Here is a 21791-nt window from a genome sequence, read left to right as displayed (position 1 = left end):
GAAGCTGGAAGTAGAGTAGCGGAAGTGTGCGCTATCGCTTGAAAGAAGAAGCTAGCTGAGGGATTAAACTGTTTACGGTCGGGTTTTTTAACCCTCCGCTCTAACGGAATGTAGTATATCAAAACCTTGAACTTGCATATGTATCTTTACACAGCTTACAGTAGAGGAAAGCTATGTCGCTGTCAGCAGCTCAGTTCCTGGACGAGATAAACGCGCAAGCAGAAATAAAGGTAAACACCCGGGAGAAGCGGACTAGCCACCCATGCTAACCTAATGCTAAGCATTGTAGAGGGACGCTCTGTTTTTGTAGCTAGCTGCACACCTTTTAGGGTGTCCTCCCTGATTTATTTATGTGCACAGCTACATCCGCAAAAAGCGTTTCTATTTTAAAGTGCTTGACATTACCGCTGTCATTATCGTGGGAGGAACTGTCTTGTGTGTAAAGGGTATAATTATTCCCTGGGGGTTGGTTAAACTGTTTTCTGATGTGTCGCTGAAAAAATTGGGGAGTGTTTCCCCTCATGTCACTGATGTCAGGCACACTAATAATTAAATATGTCCACCTTGCCGTCATTGCACGAGGTTTTTCCGTAAAATGCTGCTGTCATTTGATGTTTAGTCATCATGTGCAGGTACCCGCGATGTTGCTTTCACTTCCCCTTTGAGCTTTTTTTAGTTATTAAGAAAGAAAACTACTATTTTACTCCGGTTTAGTCTTTTTTTTTCTGGCTATGCTGCCACAGTTTTCACCTTACTTGCTAATAATTTGTTGGATTTGGATCTAATAGTTGTAAGCAGCTGTTGTCGTTGAGAATGCAGACTGGTAAGAAAGCATGTTTGAACATTTTTTTCTTTGGATTAATCGATAGCTCTATCACGTTGTGCAAATAAACCTTAGTGTTGGGTTACAAGTTTATGTTGTACTGTATGTACCGCCATAGCTCATCTTTTCTATGCATCACTGAGATAGGCGGCTTTAAGTCTGTATGTCATGGATCATTAAATAATAATGCATAAAATTATTTACCTTGTGAATTCATTAGGTGTAATGGCTAATTTTAAAACACATCGTGTTGGGTGGAGTCCTCAGAGATCCAGGACTAGACCCAGGACCAGGGCACAGTGTGATGACAGCAAAAATATCATGTCATATTTTTATTTCATCTTGATGGATGAAATTCTTGGAGTGGATTTAAGCGACTTTTCTTCTAAGTTATGAGGCTTAGTATCTCTCTGCATCACACCACTTTATTGATAGAATATCCTCCACAAACCATGCTCTCAGTTATACCTAATACAGGTGACGGAAGTAGGATTTGACTTCAGTGTGCAGCTGTGGGTGTGTTTGGTCTTCACACATTCAACCTTGATTGCCATCTCTTCACTGTTGGCATGTTGGTGCGGATTCCCAACTCTCAACTCCATGGCTTCACCTTTGTCACCTGTGTTAGGTTCGTGTGAGAGCTCAGTTTGTGGAGGTTTCTCATGGGATGGTTGTCAGTCAGACAGAATGATGGAAGCGGATTCTGGCAGCTCTTGTAACCCCAGCTCTTAGCTCAGTCTTTAGTTGCATTCCTTGTTAATCCTTTAACACCCAAGTATCACACATGCTGCCTGGAGTTATTTTGTAAGTTTGGCTGTAAAATGAAAAAGTAATTCTCATCATTCAGGAACCATTTGAATTTCTTCTCTAGCCCAATGTGGTTGAGGGGTTATGATAGTGTGAAGTACACATGGTAAACTGCTGCAGAGCTGATTTTTCTGTGTGTAGACAGCAGTACCATGTGAATGCTTTGTGCTACCGTGACACAACGTAAACTAGTCTTCTCTTCACAAATGTTAACAGAGTTAAGTTACTTAAAGAGTGCTTGTAAATAGGGCTGTTCGATAAAACGATATATATCGGATGACGATATAAAAAAGTCTATCGTTTAATTTTAAGCTATGGCAATATTTTTTTTCATCGTTTTGATGGTCACTGTAGTGGCTATATTAATTTCTTAAAGTTCTCTCTTTCCCTTATATTTAATATAACCACACTACAGACAGACAAGCGCTTGTTTCTATGTGTTTAGCAACAACAACGGTAACACCATCGCGTGTCCGCTTGTTTATGTTTCACGTAAACCTTTCACAATAAAGCTCAAGATCCTGTTGAGACTTTTCAAAATAAACTGAATCACTTGAAAGAGCAGATTATTTACGGATGAGAAGTAAAAAAGAGACGCCAGGTGCTAAAAAATAAACCTTAGACTCAAACGTTAGAACAGGCTTTCTAACACGGCGGCCGTTAAAACTTATGCGTAAAAATGTATAGTTTCATGCATCGGTTAAAACACTCGACTCCAGCTACATGACGCGCAGCTGGAAACACTTCCCGCAAGTCGAGCTGCCCGAGATTCACAGAATTTACAGAAAATGTTACATTTTTGTGATTTATATCGTTATCGGACGATAGAATTCTTATATCGGGATATGAGATTTTGGTCATATCGCACAGCCCTGCTTGTAAAGTGGGCTCACTGGTGGACCCACTGGTCCTGGGTGGCAGAGCAGAATATCTACCGAATGAAAGTCAGTGGATCGATCCCTGACTTCTTCAGTCCACATGCTGAAGTAACCTTGGTCGAGATGCTGAATCTCATGTTGCATCCACTGGAGCGTATGTGAATGTTAGAAAGCTCTTAGGCATAGATGTAAGTGGTGTATGAATGTGTGTGTGATTGGGTGAATGACAATTGTAGTAGAAACCTCTTTAGGTCCTCAGCTGGGTAGAAAGATGCTATGTAAGTACAGGTACATTCCTGATTTAATATTAAGTGGATAGAAGAAACTGAATTTTTAATTAATGTAAAATTTTAAATAGTTTTTTGCTTTTTTGTGTGAACAAAAGAATCTATTCTTTTCAAGACTTGCATAGTAAAGGGGATTTATTATGCCTCTTTCTAGCTCTATATACACATTTCATGGACTCCACTAGAGGAGCTCTGCAAGTCATCTTAAACTCTGTTTTCATGTAGGCTTTGAGTATTCAGAGCTTGCGCCTCACGGGGATTACTTTACTTATGCTAACCTCATTATTTGAAATTGTCTTTAAAGAAAACATCTCATATTATATCTGTCTGTCTAGCTCTCTAAAAGAGAACAAGACAAACTCGTAATGAGTCCTGATTGGCTGGAAACAGTTACTTAAGTAAAGGCGAAGCCATAGAGAAAGTACCTAAAGTTTCAGATCTCTCTGATTAAAAGTACTTCTGTTTTGAGATTGTTTGACTTGGCTGAGGGCATCAGGCTCTGCCCTCACAAAGCAACATGCTGTACTTGAGGTGCTCAGTAAAACCTTGTTTTGTGGGAAACGGCAGCAGCATTAGCAGGACAGTAGGGAAAGTTGCATAACAGCACTTTTGTTTCACACAGATGTGATCAGAGCTCAGAAGTAAACAATTTAAAGTGACTGTGCAGATTGGACGGCTAAGATGGGCGTGATTCATGATTAAATCCACAATAGTTTGTTTGTAGCTCAGATTGAAAGAAGATTTGCCAGTTATTTGTACAAGCAGATATTTCTATGTACATTTAAATCACTAATTTTAGGAAACGAAAAAGAGAACGTTATTATTATTATTATTATTATTATTATTATTATTATTATTATTATTATTATTATTAAACTCACTTTGTATTTCCAGATTATAATGATTAAAAGAAGTTTACTTCGAGGCAAAAATGCTACAAGTCTCAAGTTTACATATAGTACCTTAATAATAAGTGAGAACTGGTGTTGCTAAAGCTGTTAGTGCCCATCTGTACCCAGCATCGCTACTACAGTAATCTAGGTAAACTAGACATGTGGCATTAGTCTGTCAGTGCGTTACATCTTAAGCATACACGTAAGATCAAAAGTTCACATCGCATACACATCCTTCTGACTCACACGCTCTTCCTGTATTAATCTGATTAGAAAACATTTTCTCTGAAAGGCTCACAGTAAACTTGAAACTCCTCATGAACTGCTCTTCCAATTTGGCAATAACACCTAAGCTTGGAAGGCCTTCAGCTCTTAGTTTCTCCTGACCAAATCACATGCTCCCCTCCACTTTGCGACCATGATCCCTTTTAGCTCTGATGTTTGGGATGAAGCTCACTAAAAGAAAACAACATGATATTCTAATATTGACTTGCAGCGATAATCTAATGAAAATTTGCTCCAGCAGCAACCTGAAAGTCATGCTTTTTGTCTTTGTTTGTCCCCCAATAAGGGTCCCTCCCAGCATCCAAAAGAGAAAAAAAAAGATTTTCTGATACTAAACCTGGGATTTATACCCTGCTCACACTTGTCTGTAAAGTTTATTAATAAGAGCAATGAAAGGAGACACAGGGGAGGTGCTACAGTTGATAAGTTGTCTTTTTTTCCTTGACAAAAACATTAAGTGTATGATTCTTCAAAATTAACAGATATTACACAAAATTACACTCAGATTCAAAATGAATGCTTTGTGTTTACCGGATGTACTAGAAATGGAGTAAGGCTACACTCAGGCAGAGGCTTATACATTATGCTTATGCATTGCTGCAGCAATCTCGAAGCATTAGAAAGCGTCATCAAACAGTCTAATATGTCGATGGATGAAACCTGACAGGCACTGTAGCTCATGTGTTTGACAAACCTGATACTTGGCCACTTTGAACTCTGCTGTGGACTAAATTATGGGGGGAAAAAGCATTTTGAAGTTAAGAAAGCAGCGTCTGGTTTAGTTGTTGGCTTTCAGTGTTATTAAAGGATTGACTTGTGAACATATATTAAAGACTTGTCTGCTGATCTGTCAGTTCTCTTCTAAGAGAACAACCTGATTCCTAGAAGGTCTTTGGACATTAAGAGGGTCTAGTTTCTATGAACTGTCTAAACCCTGGAATAAACTTTATTCCCTGCTTTATTTATTTATTTTGTCTTCTGGCTGTAAGCATTTTCAGATCCATATTTTTGTTCTATAGGCCTCTATAGACCTAGAGGCCTCTTATAAAGCTTCCTGTTCACCTAATAGAAGATTTCGTCGTTTTGGGCGAAGGGTGTAAAATTCAGAGAGATATAATAATCAACCAGCAATATTCTTACATCAGTCCACTGTGCTGTAGTTCATACAAAGGCTATCACCTCATTCAAATCAGTGTGTTGTTTACTTCTGAGTAGACCCGATTCACAAAGTTTCTTTAAAGACTGGGTGCTTATGATAATGTGGTGATACTGAGCTAAAATCACAAATAGTTTTTGCTAAGTCCATTTAAAAAGTATAATTTAATTAGGTCATCTAATATTGGCATGGTGGACAGTAAACCTTATGTGTGAAGCGCTGAGTTTCCTTGACAAAAAAATGCCATTTTCCGAGTTATTCCTGGCAAATTTGCCATTTTTCTGAAATTTGCTATGAAGCTGTTGGTGTTTAGGCTTTTAAAATGGGTCTAAGTGTACACCAATGTCGTTTCCAGGTGTGACCACAACAGTTGGCGTTTCGGGGTCCAGCTACAGGCCAGCGTGCGTGGTCATTTGTGTGCCTGCTTCGTGTTGTTATAAGTGAGTGGCTTAGCAGCTGGGGGTTGCAAAGTGATGCCAAGATGCTGCTGTCCCTGGGAATGCTGATGCTGTCGGCCACACAGATTTACACCATCTTCACCGTTCAGCTCTTCGCCTTCCTCAACCTGCTGCCCGTGGAGGCCGACATCACTGCTGTAAGTAATCCTTTACACAAACGTATTTAGAAGACCAGTTATGCTTCTTAAAGGAAAACCATTAGATTAAGAAACTAAACCTGCCTCTTTATGTTTTCATAAGTGTCTTGCGCTGCTGGTGAATTAGTTTTCCTTTCTTTCAGTTCTCATTTGACAACAAAACGGACACCTTTGATGATTTGCCCGCAAGGTTTGGCTACCGGCTCCCCAGCGATGGACTTAAGGTGAGTGCAAAGACGCAGCAGGTTTGTTTTTATGACTTCTGGCTTAGATGTTTGCTGGGAATTTTTCACTTTACAGCTCCATTGGATTAAAGTTTAAACAGCTAAGATGCAAAGTTCCCAAACTCGAGGAAAACTATTTTACATGTCCTGAAATCTGAGCAAAGTAAAGATCGTTACATGTGCAGTCAGAACAAAACCTGGTTGTACAAAACGGGTTGATGCATGTGACAGAAAAAACCTTTTAAATGCGTTTAATCTTTAATGCTTCTAAAATTGCATTAACATGACTATGTTTATGAAAACAGTGGAAATATCAATAGAAAACAAAATAGTTGCCAACATGAAAGGCTGATTTTTGTAAAACGTGCAACTCTGCTACAGAGACGTACAGATCACACCCCAGATGGGCTCAAATGAAGGGCTGTTAAGATTTAATTATATGTGGTGAAGGTGCTGTTAACCATTGTTGCTTAGTGTTGTTGTGAGGCTTCTGTATGACACTGTGCAACCAGCAGTCCTCTCAGTGGTTCTCCTACAAAGCTCACAGACAGAAGGGGTGATTCATGTCTGCTGCCTAAGCGGGTTATTGTGGTGCTTCCCACAGTGAAGAGCTCGCTTGTTGTTATCGTACAAAGGCTTTTCACACCAGACCAAGCTGATATTGACATGCTTTGTGCCTTGTTTCGTATTTTCTGTTTAATGCCCGAGTTAAATGATCTCTACTCAGTCGTATGTATTGATCACACTTATCTGAATTTAAGAGCACCATAACATGAAATGATTCTTGTAGGATTGCAACAACTTGAATATGAACTTGGCTAGTTGGGCGAGGCATACAGCTACGTGTTTGTAATTTGGCTTTCTTTTACCACCACATCCTTCCTTTTAACACGCATACAGTGCACCTTTGCACTTGGTGTTTGGTGTAAAACTGTTAGAGCCATTTATATACAAGCCTGACCTGTATTAAGCAACTGGAAATTATTACTTATTAAAATTCTTGCAAAGGGGTCGTAGACTGCAGTGTCCCCTCCAAAGTTCCTTCTGAATGCATACTGCCGTTACTTGCAGTGTTTGTTAAGAACTTGTTAGACCGTAAGACTCTTGCTCCTCTGCAATGCCAATAAAAACCTTTGGCATCACAAGGCAACAGAAGCTTGTTTCCAGAGGATTCCCCCTTGGGGCTGGACGAGGCTTCAAACAGAGCCTTCGCTGTTTCCACTTGCACAGCGTGGGCTGTTTACAGTCTCGATGCAAAGCTACTGCAAACATGGCTGTACCCACCGTGCAGGGTGACATAGAGGTGGGGTTAATGTGCAGCACGACAGAAAAGTTCTGTGAGATTTGAGGATGCAGAAACTGGTGAAGGTTTGATTTTTCCTTTTAATGCTAGTGTAGTCAAAACATTTCATTCAATAATTCAATTCAATAAAACTTTATTGAGGGGTTTGAACAGCCGGTTCCGCTTCCTTAATTCTTCGATAAGCCAGGGCCAAGCCAGCTCGATCAGCAAGAACCCTGTTATCATGGTTCCGAATAGGTAGATATCTTCAGCAGTCAGGCTCACCTGAGCCCAGACTTCTCGTTGAGAAGGGGTGTCAATTGCATTCAGAGACCAGTTGATCAAATCCATAATTGTCTTTTAGGTTTTAGAGAACAGACTGTGAGAGAGTGTTCCAGGGAAAGTAATACAAAAAACACGAGACTAGACAAGGACATTAGAGGCTAAGCAGGGAAGCTAAGGGAGAGGAGGAGGAGAGGAGAAAAGTGCGACCGCCTTCGTCAAGAGCAAGAGCAGAGCACATGTATACATTCAAAGGTAAATGTATACATGTTTTGCACAAATACTTTTTTACTTGGTGATTTTAAGTTGTTTTTATGCCTTTTGTGCTGTAGACAGTCGTCGGCAGAGGTTTATGTTGTCTGATTCTCCATCCGTCCCATACCAGTGAATATTATACATCGGGATCACTCTGAGGGAATTTTTTGAAATTTGGTTATATTGATTACACTGGTTAGATTTCAAGTTTAAGTTCATTCTGACACAATGAAACATGTTTTGTTTTGTTAGCAAAACTCAAATTTTTAAGTGAATTTGACAAAGTTTTCACAGATTAAAGAATTTTACACCGGGTACCTTGCTGATGCATCCGCCAAGAGCTTTGTCTCCTCCTGGAATGTGTAAACACTCCACTGTCTGATTGGTTAAAATGATGGCAGACATTGTATAGAAGAACACCCACTGAAACAATTTTGGTTTTAAATCTTTGGGAGAACTTTGCAACAGCAGAAATGGAAATGAAAGAATTACTTCGAGGAACAGGAAGCTCGACAAACTTCTTCTTTTTTTTTTTTTTTCCTCGGGTTTTGACACAATTGATTGAAGATTCTATATTTCCTCTTTTTTAATGTCCTGTGACAACAGAAAGTGCCCGAAGGCGTTTGGAAATTGCAGCTGGATGTTGAGATTTGATTCTGTCCGGTCTTTGGTGATGACATTTTATATCTGAGAGATCAACGTTCACGTCTGGTCAGACCTGGATTAGAAGTGCAAGGTGACTGGTTGGCAGCAGCTTACGATTAGTTGTGATATTATTGCCGACACGAGCAATTACAATACCATTTGGCACCTTCATGTGATGTGAAGTGAAGTATTATACAAAGTTCACCATCATGGAAAGTTTTAGTCTTTATCAGCTCTGCAGGTGATTCTGGAAGGAATCATCTGGGTACTGCGACCTCCTATTTATTTATTTATTTTTTAAGACAACAATAAATCCAACTTGAAATAACTGCCCCCCCTCCTCCCCCCTTTTTCCTTTATGCAGTTGAGTTATTTGCATACCACCGCAGTTTCAGATGTTTTGTTTTCATTCCTTTTTTTCATTTTATTTATTTTTTTCACCCACTTTCATTTCCCCAATCCGAGCCTGGTCAGTAGTCACAGTTTCACCTCGCTAAAGTTTACTCTGGAAAGTCCGCGGTTTGGCTCATGCAGCAGCAGATGGTGACCGACTACAGCTACGCCTGGCATTGTTGTTGCTAAATGATCCTCAGGCACCCGTTTAAAAATAAACTGCTTTCTATTATTTAAATGGATCTAATGCTGCATTCAAAGACTAATTGGAAAAAAAAAAAAGTCAAAAACCTAAAAAAAACTTATCGGTATTTGTTTAGATTTTTTTTTAAAACTACAAATACAGCGCAATATATCATTACTGTAGTACATGTAGCACATAGCTGTGATTACTGTACTATAGCTCAGTTTGTTTGTTAAACCACAGTAGAGAGAAGGCAGGAAAGCCGAGAGGACGACCAGGGAATGATCTCAGGTCAGATTCAGACCTGAGCCTTACAGCACATGGGTTGCACCAGATAGTTCTAATTATTGTTTGTGTCTGGATGACTTAATCAAGCTTTATACTCTTTCTGTATGTGATGAGTAACTTTGTGCCTATTGCCTAACCAGGCCATAAATGGATCTGACCAGTCAGACCACTGCGTTTGACAACGAGTGCGCTCATAGCTCAAAATACAGCCTGGTACTGAATATACAATGATATGGAAATAGGGTTATTTTACTATTTTACCCATTTCTCTGCCTCCTCAGATGTGATCCCAACAAGATCTCAAGAAGTTAATGAACCCAGAATCTCTTCTGTTCTGTCTAATTCTGGGACATACACATTTCCTCAGTAAAATGTGACCCAGAAACATACCACTTTTTTTTTTTTAAACATATGTACACTGCAGCTGCACTGCGTCAGCGTTATTTCTGTACAGGATGAGTGCAATAAGTTTCAGTAAGATTGTCCCAAAACCAAAATGTAACACTAAACAGGGTGAAGTCAGTGTCTGTCTGAATAAAAGCAAGCTCTCACTCAGACAGCATGACAAGCTCGCTGGCCATGCATGAGGTCGGGTTTTGAAGTGCTTTATGCAGGTGAACTAATAATAATCATCATATCTGAGAGTGGAATCACACAGGTTTTAATCTGCTTACAGAAAGCCTCGGTCGAGCGAGTTATTAATTGCTTTGTTTCTATCTCTCTCAACCCCGAGCAAAGCTGCAAACAAGCCCTGTGGTGAGATTTACACTGACGGGATTAAGTGTAATCACTGTGCAATCATTTGAAAGAGTTGGCTTGGCTCTTGAATTCTGCAACAACACAAAGTCCCACAGTTTGTTGGCACTTAGGCACTCTGTTAGCACTCTCTGCAGTTGTTTGTACTCTAGTCAGTAGGAGAAGAAATTAAATCGTTTTCTGATCCTATTTAACGCTGACTCTCTTTAAATGTAATTATCAGTTTTATTTTGGAGAGCGCTACTCCACTAACAGGTTTTATTAATTATTAGCCTTTATTTGAAGCGAGATTTAAAGAAAATGCTTTGCTGGGTTAATTGCTACTACCGCAGCAGCTCTGCAGTCCCACCTCTTCTTTGTGTTCTTTGTGACATTCGCAGCTGGTTAGTTGTGCAAAAGTGCTTGTAAGAATATTTGAACCACTGCATTCTTTCCATCATAATCATGTTAAATGAGTTTTCCTCAGATGGTGCTTCTTCCACATGTGGTTTTCTTGCTATGATGAGCTAAAAAAAAACTGTTACGGAATAAATTAGTGCTTTTTAAGAGTTACTTTTAAAATTTCTTTTATCTATAATGTGTTTACCCTTTTTTCACATCTCTGGAAGCATCACAGCTGAGGTGCACTGTCTTTATTATTATTATTTTTAAAAAAAATGCCTAGATGTTGATTTAGTTAGACTTTAAGGTGATATCGTCTACTGGTTAAGTGCGGTCTTGTTGCACAAGCTGAACATTTGTGCCATCTCGGTTTGTATTTTCAGGATCCACCCCCAGGTATTTCCTGTTTCCTCCCCGGCTCCTGTCTCTGCATTCTGCAGTACTTGCAGATGTTTTGGGGGTCTTTTTTAAATTGCTTTTTATGTACAACAGAGGGCGCTCTTGCCACTGGTTTCAGGAGTCAGGAGGAATGTGAGGCAGTAGCACAGTGATGTCATTTAACAGCAAGGCTGGGCTGCGCTGGAGGCACCCAGAGGTGACGACAATGTGGGAAGCGGGTGATTCCTCACGTTCCTCCGGTCTGTGATATATCAGAGAGCTCCCTGGTCTTTGAATTTGATCTTCCCGTTAATGTTAAACTAAAACCAGACACTGCCTTTAGTCAGCATCTTTCTCTTCCGTGCTGTCGTTAACTTCCAGCTGATTTGTTGGCATTTCCCGTGTTGAGTTCAGCCGGTGTTCTGGAGGCACAGAGGTGTGGCAGCTGGCAAGATGCGCACAAAGAATATCAGTTTCCTGCTGGTTGAAACTGGCCTTATGTGTGTGGTAGAAAGTGCTGACTCTCTTTGATATACTGGGCTGGCTTTGTATATGTGAGAGAGAGAAACACAGAGCGATGGAAGTGAAGGCAGAGTCCCAAAGTCCCACAGCAGCTCACACTTCCTGTCTACCACCCTGCCTTAGACACACACACACACACACACACACACACACACACACACACACACACACACACACACACACACACACACACACACTGGTGTTAGTTACACTTCCATTAAAGCGGCAGAGGTTTTTGAAATAGCTCTCCTCGTGTTGATTTCTTCTCCGTGCATCTCATCTGGTTCTTTGCTTAGTCACTTCTATTTTTGTCTCCATTCAATTTTTTTTCTGGTTTTTTCCTATTTTGTCCGCAGCTATCTTTTCTATCTTTTGCTGTCTGTGCTTTTGTACATCTTTTATCACTCCCAGGCTTTCTCTTTCTTCTCACTATCTTCTTCTCGTTCGTCACTTCAAAGCTGTTGTTGGCTATGTCACTAAGGCAGGAAGCAGCAGCAGCAGAGAAGAAGAAAGAGGATCAGATTTTTGAGACGGTCTGAGAACAACAGCATCCTTGATATGTAGCTAACTGTAATATGTATGTGTCTTCATTCCAGTGGAAAGTTCTGCATTCATTATACATGCATCACAATGTCACATGAATATGGTGCATGTAGGGGTTGCAAACCAGCAATTTATTTTCTCCAGCTTTCTTGATGGATGCTGCTTATCTAGGAGGACAAAGGTTTAAAGCTTTAGATTAAGGAACGAAACTCTGTTGTTGACGCATGTTAACCACACACAGGCACACGCAGATCCCAGAAATCTCGCCTACAATGTAAATCTTGGAAAGGACTGAAAAAAGGCACCTCAGATATGTTTGAAGTTTGAAAACGTGATCTAATTCTTGTCTAACTTGTGATATAAGTGAACCAAATAAAGATCAATTTGGATGGAAGTCACATTACCCCTTCATAATATCCCCACAGGGCTTCCTGATTGGCGCTCGACCAGAAAATGCCTGCGAGCCCATCGAACCCCCGCCAAAGGAAAACTTGACGGGCAACTTCATCGTCCTCATCAAGCGGTTTGAATGCAACTTTGACATCAAGGTACCATATTCACACCAACGATCACACACAGTATATTACCCCAGTTATTGTGTTTGAGTCCTTGTCTGAACATCTCTAGTCCTGTTGTTAAGGTGCATACCCGAGCAGATCCTGTGATATTCTAATTGCACTGAATGATTTTGACTGCTTCCTGTGTGAATGCTCATTTAAAGCACTGAGAGCAACAGAAAACGCACGCTATTTCAGCAGCTGTAGACTGGTCAGGGCCCTGCCACTGTGTGCTTCACAGCGCATTCGTGTCAGCAGGTGGTGTTTCTGAGTGGATTCTTACCAAAACTCCTAGATCAGCTCATCGGGGCAGAAAAACAGGAAGAGGCCATTTCCCTAAACACAGTTTCCTGCCTCTTTCTTTTCCTCCTGCAGCTTTGTTTGTGATACCTGATGTGTGGAGTTGAAAAATGTTGGTTCCCAAATGAGTTTCCCAAAAGAGGCCTGAGAGCCGATCCTCATCAGTCAAGTCAAGTGTGTTGGCATAGTTGTTTCCCTCGAATGCAGAGTTAGAGTAATGTCAATCATGTTGTAATCCTGACCTGTCAGTTTAAAGAGGAGAGGGAGCTTCTAAACTCGGATAAATCCAGACTAATCTATGTAATAAAGCTGCCCCCCTGGAGTTTTCTAGTTGACTAGTAGCTGCTAATTCAATGGATTAGACTACGAGTCGATTAAATACATTTCTGGGGTTAAAGAGAATGTGATTAAGCTTCATATCGCTGCACCGAGCATCCGACAGGCTTTTTCGTGTGGCCAGCTTTGGGATAATTTATTGTTTTTAAGCTCAAATTGGTTTGAGGGGGCTCTATGTCATCTTTTAGCTTTTTAAAAACCCACATTTGGGGTTTCCTGTCATGTGTAACTAGGAGCTGCTGATAACATCGCTCTGCGACTGACTGGCTTGAGTGTCCATCAGTGAGGTCACTGTTCGTCCTGTGACCAACCGACCAATCAAAAGTCCCTCTGTCCTCATTGACTGTTTGGGTGACTGTCAGGGGGAAGAGTGGCTTACAGTGACTCTGGGTTTAAGCTGCTTTTAAATAGCTCAGGTTTCGAACACATTTTATTGATTTGTGCAGATGTGGAAAAGTATTCACCAGACTTTATTCCCTCCCACATACAATCCATCTGTAAGATGAGAGCCAAATACAAATCACAAACATTATGTGCCCTTTTTTTCCCCAGAGGTCTTGAGGACACATTTTTGCTATATGAGTTTTCATAAAGACGTTCGTCAGGAACAGCATCTATCCTGAATCTCTGCCAAAAACTTTACGGTTCCTCTCTGAATAAAAAAAACATCAACCTTGACATTAGAATAGCCAAGAGTAGTCATTAGAATAATTTGGCATTTTACTATTGATGGGGCACCCTGACCTGACTATTTTGGATGATCTGTGCCCAAATTAAGTTTTTAAGTGTTAACTCTGATATGCCTCACACTGCCTGTTGCTCACAGATTTGGAGTAGCAGAGAGGAGAGAAAAGAGATGCAGCATTAAGATGAGTAATGGGCTAAAGGAGAGGAAGGCATGCAGCCTCTTGGCCTCTTGTTCCATTTATCTGTCTCATTTTCTTTTTTTCTTGTACTGTTACCTTTTCCATTCCCCCCTCCTCACCCTCCCCGCTCTGCCTTATACCGTCTGGGTTGTGCCTTTTTATTCATTCAGTCTCACATTTCCTGTTTTCTCCCCCCTCCCCCCCCTTTTTAAAACTCGTTTTATTTTCATTTGCCATCTCTCTCACTTTTTCTCGCCTGCTATTGAAACTGTTGAGCAGCCATCAGCCATGTAGCCTTATAAGGTCTTACTGCTACACACACACACACACACACACACACAGAAACATGTTGACAGACAGGGCAGTGAGGTGTTTCCTGAGCTGGATTGTAACCAGACTCCACATAGTTGTGTGTCAGACACACACACACGATATATACACAATGCACATATTCTGCTCCATCATAAGCTGCCATTTAACCCTCTGTGACCCTCCTATGGAGCAGCTGAGATTTTTAAATTAATTATGTTTTTTTTAACCGTGTGTGTTTCTTGAGAGACTGAATCATCAGCCATTAGTCATAATTAATTTTTAAAATTTTTTTGGAGCTGCTGATATTTCACAGCTTCTTCTGATTAAAGTGAAATTATTATTGTGTTAAAGCTTCACTAATTCTTGCCATCTTACTTTCAGCCAGAATTTCCCTTGTCCTTCCTAGCTGCCAACTGTGCATCCCACCACGCTTGTGATGTCAAACAGCATCACAAACAAAAAAAAAAAACCCCAGTGATGAGTACAAATACTAAAGCTGCTGTACTTGGTGTCCCTGATAACATAATAATAATGAGTATGCCACCAAAACACGTATGATTTGACTCATGCACATGTTGTAATCATGTTTGTTGACATCTGTTCCATAAAAAGGACAAAAATATACATATATGAAAAATATTCATAAGGAAAGCTGTGGCTGGATGGAGGAAAGGAGTTCTGATTCTTGTTGCTATAACCACATACTTACTATTTATAATAGTTTTAAACTTTACAGCAACACCATAAAGATAAAGGCTAAAACTAGTGAAAACTAATAAAGCCCAATTTGATAATTATGAGAGTAAACAGACATTTGTCAGTAATCTCTGGGTGTGGGTGTCGGGGGAGGTCGTCTTTATGTCTCCTTCTCTTTCTTTATCACCTCTCCAATCTCCTTTCCCCCTTTCTGTGAGGTCTCACTTCGACCTTAATGATTGGTCATCTACACCATCATCACTTGGAGACGCACACAGACTTGTGGCTTGCCCCCTCCCCTTAGCACTCTCTCAATCACCCTCCCAGTTGTTTCTCTTTCTTGCATCCCTCCCTCCCTATCACACACACACACACACACAGACACACACAACCTCCCACCCTTCCTCCCTCTTAGCCGGGCTCAGTTCCCTCCAGAAGCTGCAGGGAAACAAAGGAATAATAGATTCCATCTTGACTGAAACCAGGCGCTCATCTGTGGGGGTGTGTGTCTGCATGTGTGGGGTGCAGGGGTGTCACCCCTGCATGCCTGCAGTTTCGTCCTATTGCCCTCTATTTCTTTGTCCTTCTGCAGCCTCCTGCAGCTATTACACCTAGCCATTAGCATCCAGTGATCAACAGCGCAGAGTTGTAATGGATCCTGTGGCAGTAATGCCAATAAAACAGACACTCGAACACCTAACCCTTCGTCAAGCGTTACACACACACACACACACACACACGGTGGTGTGTGTGTGTGTGTGTGTGTGTGTGTGTGTGTGTGAGAGAGGAAGCAGGATTGGAGAAGGGATGTTAAGAGGCATGCTTGCTCATCGTGGCCTTTTCTTTCTTTCTTTTTTTGTAAATAAATCTCCAGAGAGTGAGGGTTTGCACTTCCTGTGGACTGGGATTCTTTGAGGTGGTGCGGAGCGCCTCATTGGTGACCTTTCTGGGAGGAGGAGAGGGAACGGGACAGGAAACTCTATACCCTTTTCCTCCCCCTCTCATCCATGAGCATCCCCTCCTTTTTCCCCCCATTTCATCCTTTGCTGAATGACCATCCCCCCCCCCCCCTTTCCCCTTCAGTAACACACACACACAACAAGTCTGTATATGCTGCGATATAATATTCTAGTTATGTAATACAGACTCTTCTTTTACTCCTATAAGCTGTCCTTTTGCACAGTCAGTCCCTCTGCTGCCCTCTGTGTGATTGTTTTCTGGTTTAAACGGTTCCTACTGATCCAGTCTGTGAATGTTTTCGCTCTTATCTGGTTTTGGGTAATGTTTGTGCAACAACTGTGGCAGGTAGAGCTGACAGCTTTCTGTCTGGTGGAAAATTCCCAATCATTGACCTAAGTCGTGCTATGATTCATTCGAAAACTTACCGCTCAAAGTCAACCATTCAGTCTGGTGCAAAAGCTCTTTGTTCTGTCAGGAAGCTGCAAAATCCAGGCGATAAGATTACACATCAAACATTAAAAAGCCTCTTGCTACCAGAGTTTAGTTAAACATAGCCTGTAACCCTGTACTGATGTGATTCAAGAGCATGGTTGGAGAAAACTGGCATATTATTAGGGCTCACATTGTTACTTTACTAATTGTAACTTTGGTTTGTTGTTCATGAACTCAAAAGTCATTAAAGAGTATTTTTAAGAAATAAAGGAAATTGGCACTAAAGGTTTCTTCTGAACATATCCTGATTCAGGAAGATGTAATGAGTGCCCAGGGCATGTTTTTGTTTTAACCCATATCCATGTAATTCTACTTTTAAATTTCTTACATGGTTACTTTTTTAACTAATGCAAACTTTTTTTTTCTTATTAGTCTGAATAGAAAACTCAAAATCAAAGCCAAAGTTGAGTCTAACAATCTTGTAACTCTCAACAGTGAAGTACTGTCTTGAATTCTGGCATGTTTACTCTATTAATCCCTATAATAAAAACATTTGTAATGGATTTGTCTTCCTGTTCACTGTCACATTAAAAGCTTACACTGATTTTGAGTGGAAATTGGTTGTACAGAGTAAATTCAGCAGATGTTTTTATGTGATCTGTGTCGATGAGAAGTTACAAAGTGCTTATTCACCAAGTCAAAATGTTGCTGCAGAAATCCAGTGAAGGAAAAGCGCGATAAACGGGTGACCGGTTAAACTTCATCGCTTTAGGCACAGTCACATCATCCTAAAGATGCTGACGGGCGACCCCCGGTACCACGATTGGTTTCTAGGGAAAGATGTGTATTCCCCAACAGTTTGGCGAGTGGTTTCTGTAACGACTTTCCAATAAGCTGGTACGTTGGTGTCACATCACCTAAGCAGTTTCTGGTGCGTGCCCCACATCTGTACGCAAGTCCAAACATCTTTGTGTCTGCTAGTCTTTTTTTAAATTCTGTAACAGTCATAACACAGCTCTCATTCGACTTATGCACCCCAACTCCAGATTGTCACTGCCGGCATACCTGCTGCAGAAAACGGTCAAAAACTGTTGCGCTTCACTGAATGCATGAACCTCTTCCTGTATAACTGCAGTAACTCGAAAGATAACTGCTTCCTCCTGTCCAAATGCACAACAATAGAAACAAACGATTAAATGGCTCTTACACTTGCTGAAGGTTGCTGTGTGTTATTAGGTGAAAGTCAGTCGTAAAGATGGACTGGGGAACCTCCTTGCGATTTCTTTGGTTGATTGTTGCCATGGCTGCCCGTAGTTTGATTACAGATATTAAAGAGGCAAACTTTTCTGAAAACACTTGCTAGCTAACCATCGAGCTGCAATGACTTGGAAACATAAATGGAGAATGTTTGCCTTCAATAGGCACAACTTCCATACCGCCTCTTCTGTACAAACTACATCAGTCACAGGGAGGGTTTTAATGCAACACTGTATCCATGTGCCAGTCTCCATGTGACAAATCTCACCTTGTAACAGCAACCCATCTGCCAGCAGGTGAAGTCTCTCCTTAAAGACCCTCCCACTTGGTTACCAGGGGATTGCTGACTGATCTTTAGCCCTGTGTGGCTGTGTGTGGAATAATACAGTCCATGTATTCCTGGATATGAGTACAAATATAAATACATTGAAAAGTCACAGTTCCTGACTTTTCCTTCAACGCCACAGTCAAAGTTGGTTAGCACTGGTTCTGGTGGCTAGTAATTCCCCTCCTAACCTTGCTTCCCACATCCGCCTTACAGTAAATACTTTTCAGTGCACAGCCTGTTTGTGTTGCAGTGACCTCACAGCCCCCAAGCCCAACACACACACACACACACACACACACACACACACACACACACACACACACACACACACAGTCTTCAGTCAAACAATGATCTAGCTTCCTGCACACACTCAGTCTTATGACAGGGTATGACTGGCTGACTGGATGTATGACTAGCTCGTGTGTGTGTGAGAGGGTCCTGGTTTTTTTGTTTTTTGGAGCTTGTTTTATATCCATTGCAGTTTGTTGTGGCAGGAAGCTGCTTAAGCTGCAGATCTAGGCACAGATCCATTTATATTCATATATAAAGGAACTGTAATGCACTTAATTGCACACAAATGGACTAATTTAGAGAGCTGATTTGGCTCCATGTTTCAGTCATTGACCTTTGTTCTCCTTTTCCACCTTTCTAGTTACAGGTAAAACTCTACACACATTTATACATATCTGTATTAATACAAGCAGCTATTTAAAACGACAACAACAACATCCAAACATACGTGCAGTTACAGACAAACACACTTCAATACCTTCAGTTCAAACAAAGTCTCTTTCAAACCCAGGCTTGGATTGACAAATTAAAGCTGTAATGTGTTATCAGCGAAAACATGGCCCCACCCTGCAGTTTGCAGATTTATTGAACTCTTTATCTAAACGCTAGTCTGGACCTTGAAACTAAAACCCAGCTCTGCCCAGCATTCCTCTGAAAACCCGAGGGGAGGGAGGGAGAGTGAGATGAAGGAAACCTGAGGAGTTGAATGAGATGAGGGCAGGGAGGTATAATAAAGGCATGAGAGTGGAAATATCAGCAAAGGGGCTGGGCATTTCTGAAGAAGCTGGCCATTGGGGTGATATAACAAGGGTAATGAGGGGGGAGAGGAGGAGGTTAAATTTAGAGAAGAGAAAGTGATGGAAATGAAAAATGTGGTGTTTTGTAGGGAAGGGATGGGTGGGAGGAGAAAACAAGGAGCAGGAGGGGAGAAAATGGGAGAGAGGCAGTTAAGAGCAGAGAGGAAGAAGGCAGTTAAGACCTGATTTGGAGCTGCAGTAATGGGAAGCTCACATTTGAAAAAAACTTGCATTGTCCAGCTTTTAAAATCATTTAAGGCAAGAAATGTGAACAAGATGTCCTGTGCTGCTCAAACTCATTTACACAGAGCTGAGGTCAAGACTGCTCCATGCAAATTTAGCGGCTCCGAACAAGCTCCACGCTGTCGTTGACTGCACGAGACACGAGAGTGGAAGTCAAATAGATAAAGAGGCAAAAAGCAGGTCTTCAGTATAAGAGGAAAGACAAGTCAGTGTTGTTGCTGCAGGACCGCATGCAGTGCTGGCAGCAGATAGATAAGAGTGAAGATGCAGTAACTCTTCACACGCACACGCAGTGGCGATGCAGCAGTAGTTAGTGATGCTATCAGCAGTCTCTTTCCACACTACAGTGTTAGAGATCCCAGTATGTGAGCAGAAAGAAGGCCGGTGTAACTGCAGCACAGCGGTATATACTTGGCTGTATTTTCTTTTCTTGAATCCTGCAAAAAATATGAATAGTTTTTTTTTTAAATTCATTTTTTTGTGTATTCTGTGACATGCATGTAACAGAACACATTCCTGATAGCTTTGTAAGGCAGCACAGTTTGGTGTACTGTGTCTCTCTTAGTGTCCAAACAAGTCAAGTCCAGCTCTGGCCAGTGTTTGTGCACCTTCAGTCAGCTGAGAGCTAGAAGAGAGAGTGTGTGTGTGCTTTTACACACTCTCTCTCTCTCTTCCGCAGTAATCGAAGGTGCAGTGACCTGTAGTAGCAAGCTACTTTGAAATACCTTTTCCACCATTTTACGGTTGACTGGAAACGCGTTTCTTTTCCTTCCCTCACATTCACACAGTCGGATTCATTCACAGGAAGCAGCTCGATACGAGAGCAGAATTCGGCCGCTGTTGGCCTCCAGGTGGCTTCAGCCTTCCTGCTTGAAGGTCAAATAAACTCTTAAAGCTGATGAGTCCGGAAGAAAGAAGACATTTGCAGGGAAATTTAAATTGTTCAGCTTTATTTGCATTCATCTGCGTCATTTGTTTTGATTGCAATCATTGATTGGATAAACACTCAAACAATTAGGCGATCTATTAATTTATTCAGCAGTGTTGATGAGAGGAAAATACCAGTCATTTGCTGGTTTCAGGTCCTCAGCTTCGAGGATTTGTTGCTTTTCTCTCTTGGAGATATTTTTCAGTGACATTTTTGGACGGTAGTTGGTTGGACAAAAGGACCAGTCGAATCTTCTTATGGTCAGAATCTTATTAGGTCTACTTTTAGAAAAGATTAGAGAAATAATGAAGGCCAATATAAAAACTTCAGTAATGATGGGAAATAAAGATGGGAATTCATTAGAATTTGGTGGTTCCATTGTGAATATCTCTTATTGATTCGATTCCTTATCGATTCTCAGTGGGTTCTCATCGGCTCTGCTCGCAGAAACACTACCATCGCTAAGAATCATATAAAAGACATTACATTTGTACAAATTCATTACACGCTGTGGGTCAAATGTTTGTGCATGTTGGAGGTATCTGGAGCGTCTGGCTGCTGGGCTGGGGTTAGCAGTCAGTCAGCTAACGTCACTCTGGGTTTTTGGCTAGTTTAGCGTTAGCATGCTGTTTGTCCAGGTACTTGCAAAGACTCAAAGTTGTGTTAGCAACAAAATGCAGCTGTTTCTGTCGTGGATGCAGTTTCCACGTTACCATTGTGCTCCTGTCCTTTATAAATTTCATTTATAAAGACAAGACTAAAGATTCCAAGGAATTAAACTACTAGAAATCACTTCTCTACAAGAATCGGTTCTTAATTCCCTAATGCTCAATATATTGCTTTGTCTTTGATCTAATTATATTAGAATCCATCATCAGTTCATGTACATGTTTCACATCTGTATTCATTTTAGTACAAATTTCTGCCTTCACTGTGCGCTCGTATGCCACATTGTATTTTAACCTCCTGGATCTTGTTAAGTTCACTCGCAGCGCTCCAAAAACAGCAGCCTCTTAAGTCGAGTTTAATCAGCCTTTTTTTTTTTTTAAAAAGCCATAATTAGTCAGTTTTACAAATAAACCTTCACCGTCTGCACTGCTGCCCAGTTTAGAATTGGTTCGATGTGCACCACGGGGTGCCGAGAAGAGAAAACATGCCGCGCTACGATTTGTTTGGAATCCAAAGTGTGCTGGTACAAGAAAAGAAAATGATGTGAAGGTTTTGGAAAGCAGAACCGGGGGAAAAAATGACCAGAGCTAGAAGTTTCTAGAGCCAAGTCATGCCGTCACATGACGACAAAAAATGAAGCGATACCCTTCAGAATCTACACTTGCCCTCTCTCTGTTTAAGTTTGCAACTTTTCCTACATTCTAACCAAATTGGATGTTTTTTGGACTGATTTGATGCTTAAGTATCATCGCACGAGGATACCTGCTGTTATGATCACCGTGATCCTCCACAGACGTTTGAAAAAGAACAGAAACCATCATTTATCTCTGTTTCTCATCACATTGACTTTTACTACGAATTTCTGTTTTTCTATTATTCCTAGAGGCTTCTTATTTTCTGCCTCCTGTCGTCACCTCGACACACACACACACACACACACACACACACACACACACACACAC

The 21791-nt window shown here is 41.1% G+C and overlaps 1 protein-coding gene across 1 annotated transcript in view; it reads left to right on the top strand.

Annotated features, from left to right (window-relative positions):
• rnf13 (ring finger protein 13) overlaps window positions 1-21791 on the top strand; it is a 37877-nt gene continuing 16086 nt past the window's right edge. Inside the window, exons 1-4 of the mRNA XM_005730348.1 lie at window positions 1-230; window positions 5485-5724; window positions 5868-5948; window positions 12283-12405. Of these exons, the coding sequence (XP_005730405.1) occupies window positions 5611-5724; window positions 5868-5948; window positions 12283-12405 (318 nt within the window). The 5' untranslated portion in view covers window positions 1-230; window positions 5485-5610. The remainder of the gene's footprint in view (window positions 231-5484; window positions 5725-5867; window positions 5949-12282; window positions 12406-21791) is intronic.

This window comes from Pundamilia nyererei, unplaced genomic scaffold (genome assembly GCF_000239375.1).
Source record: "Pundamilia nyererei isolate P.nyererei 1_Seehausen unplaced genomic scaffold, PunNye1.0 scaffold00036, whole genome shotgun sequence".
Taxonomy (NCBI): Eukaryota; Metazoa; Chordata; class Actinopteri; order Cichliformes; family Cichlidae; genus Pundamilia; species Pundamilia nyererei.
Note: the sequence above shows the minus strand (reverse complement) of the source record. Positions and strands in the feature narration are given on the sequence as shown.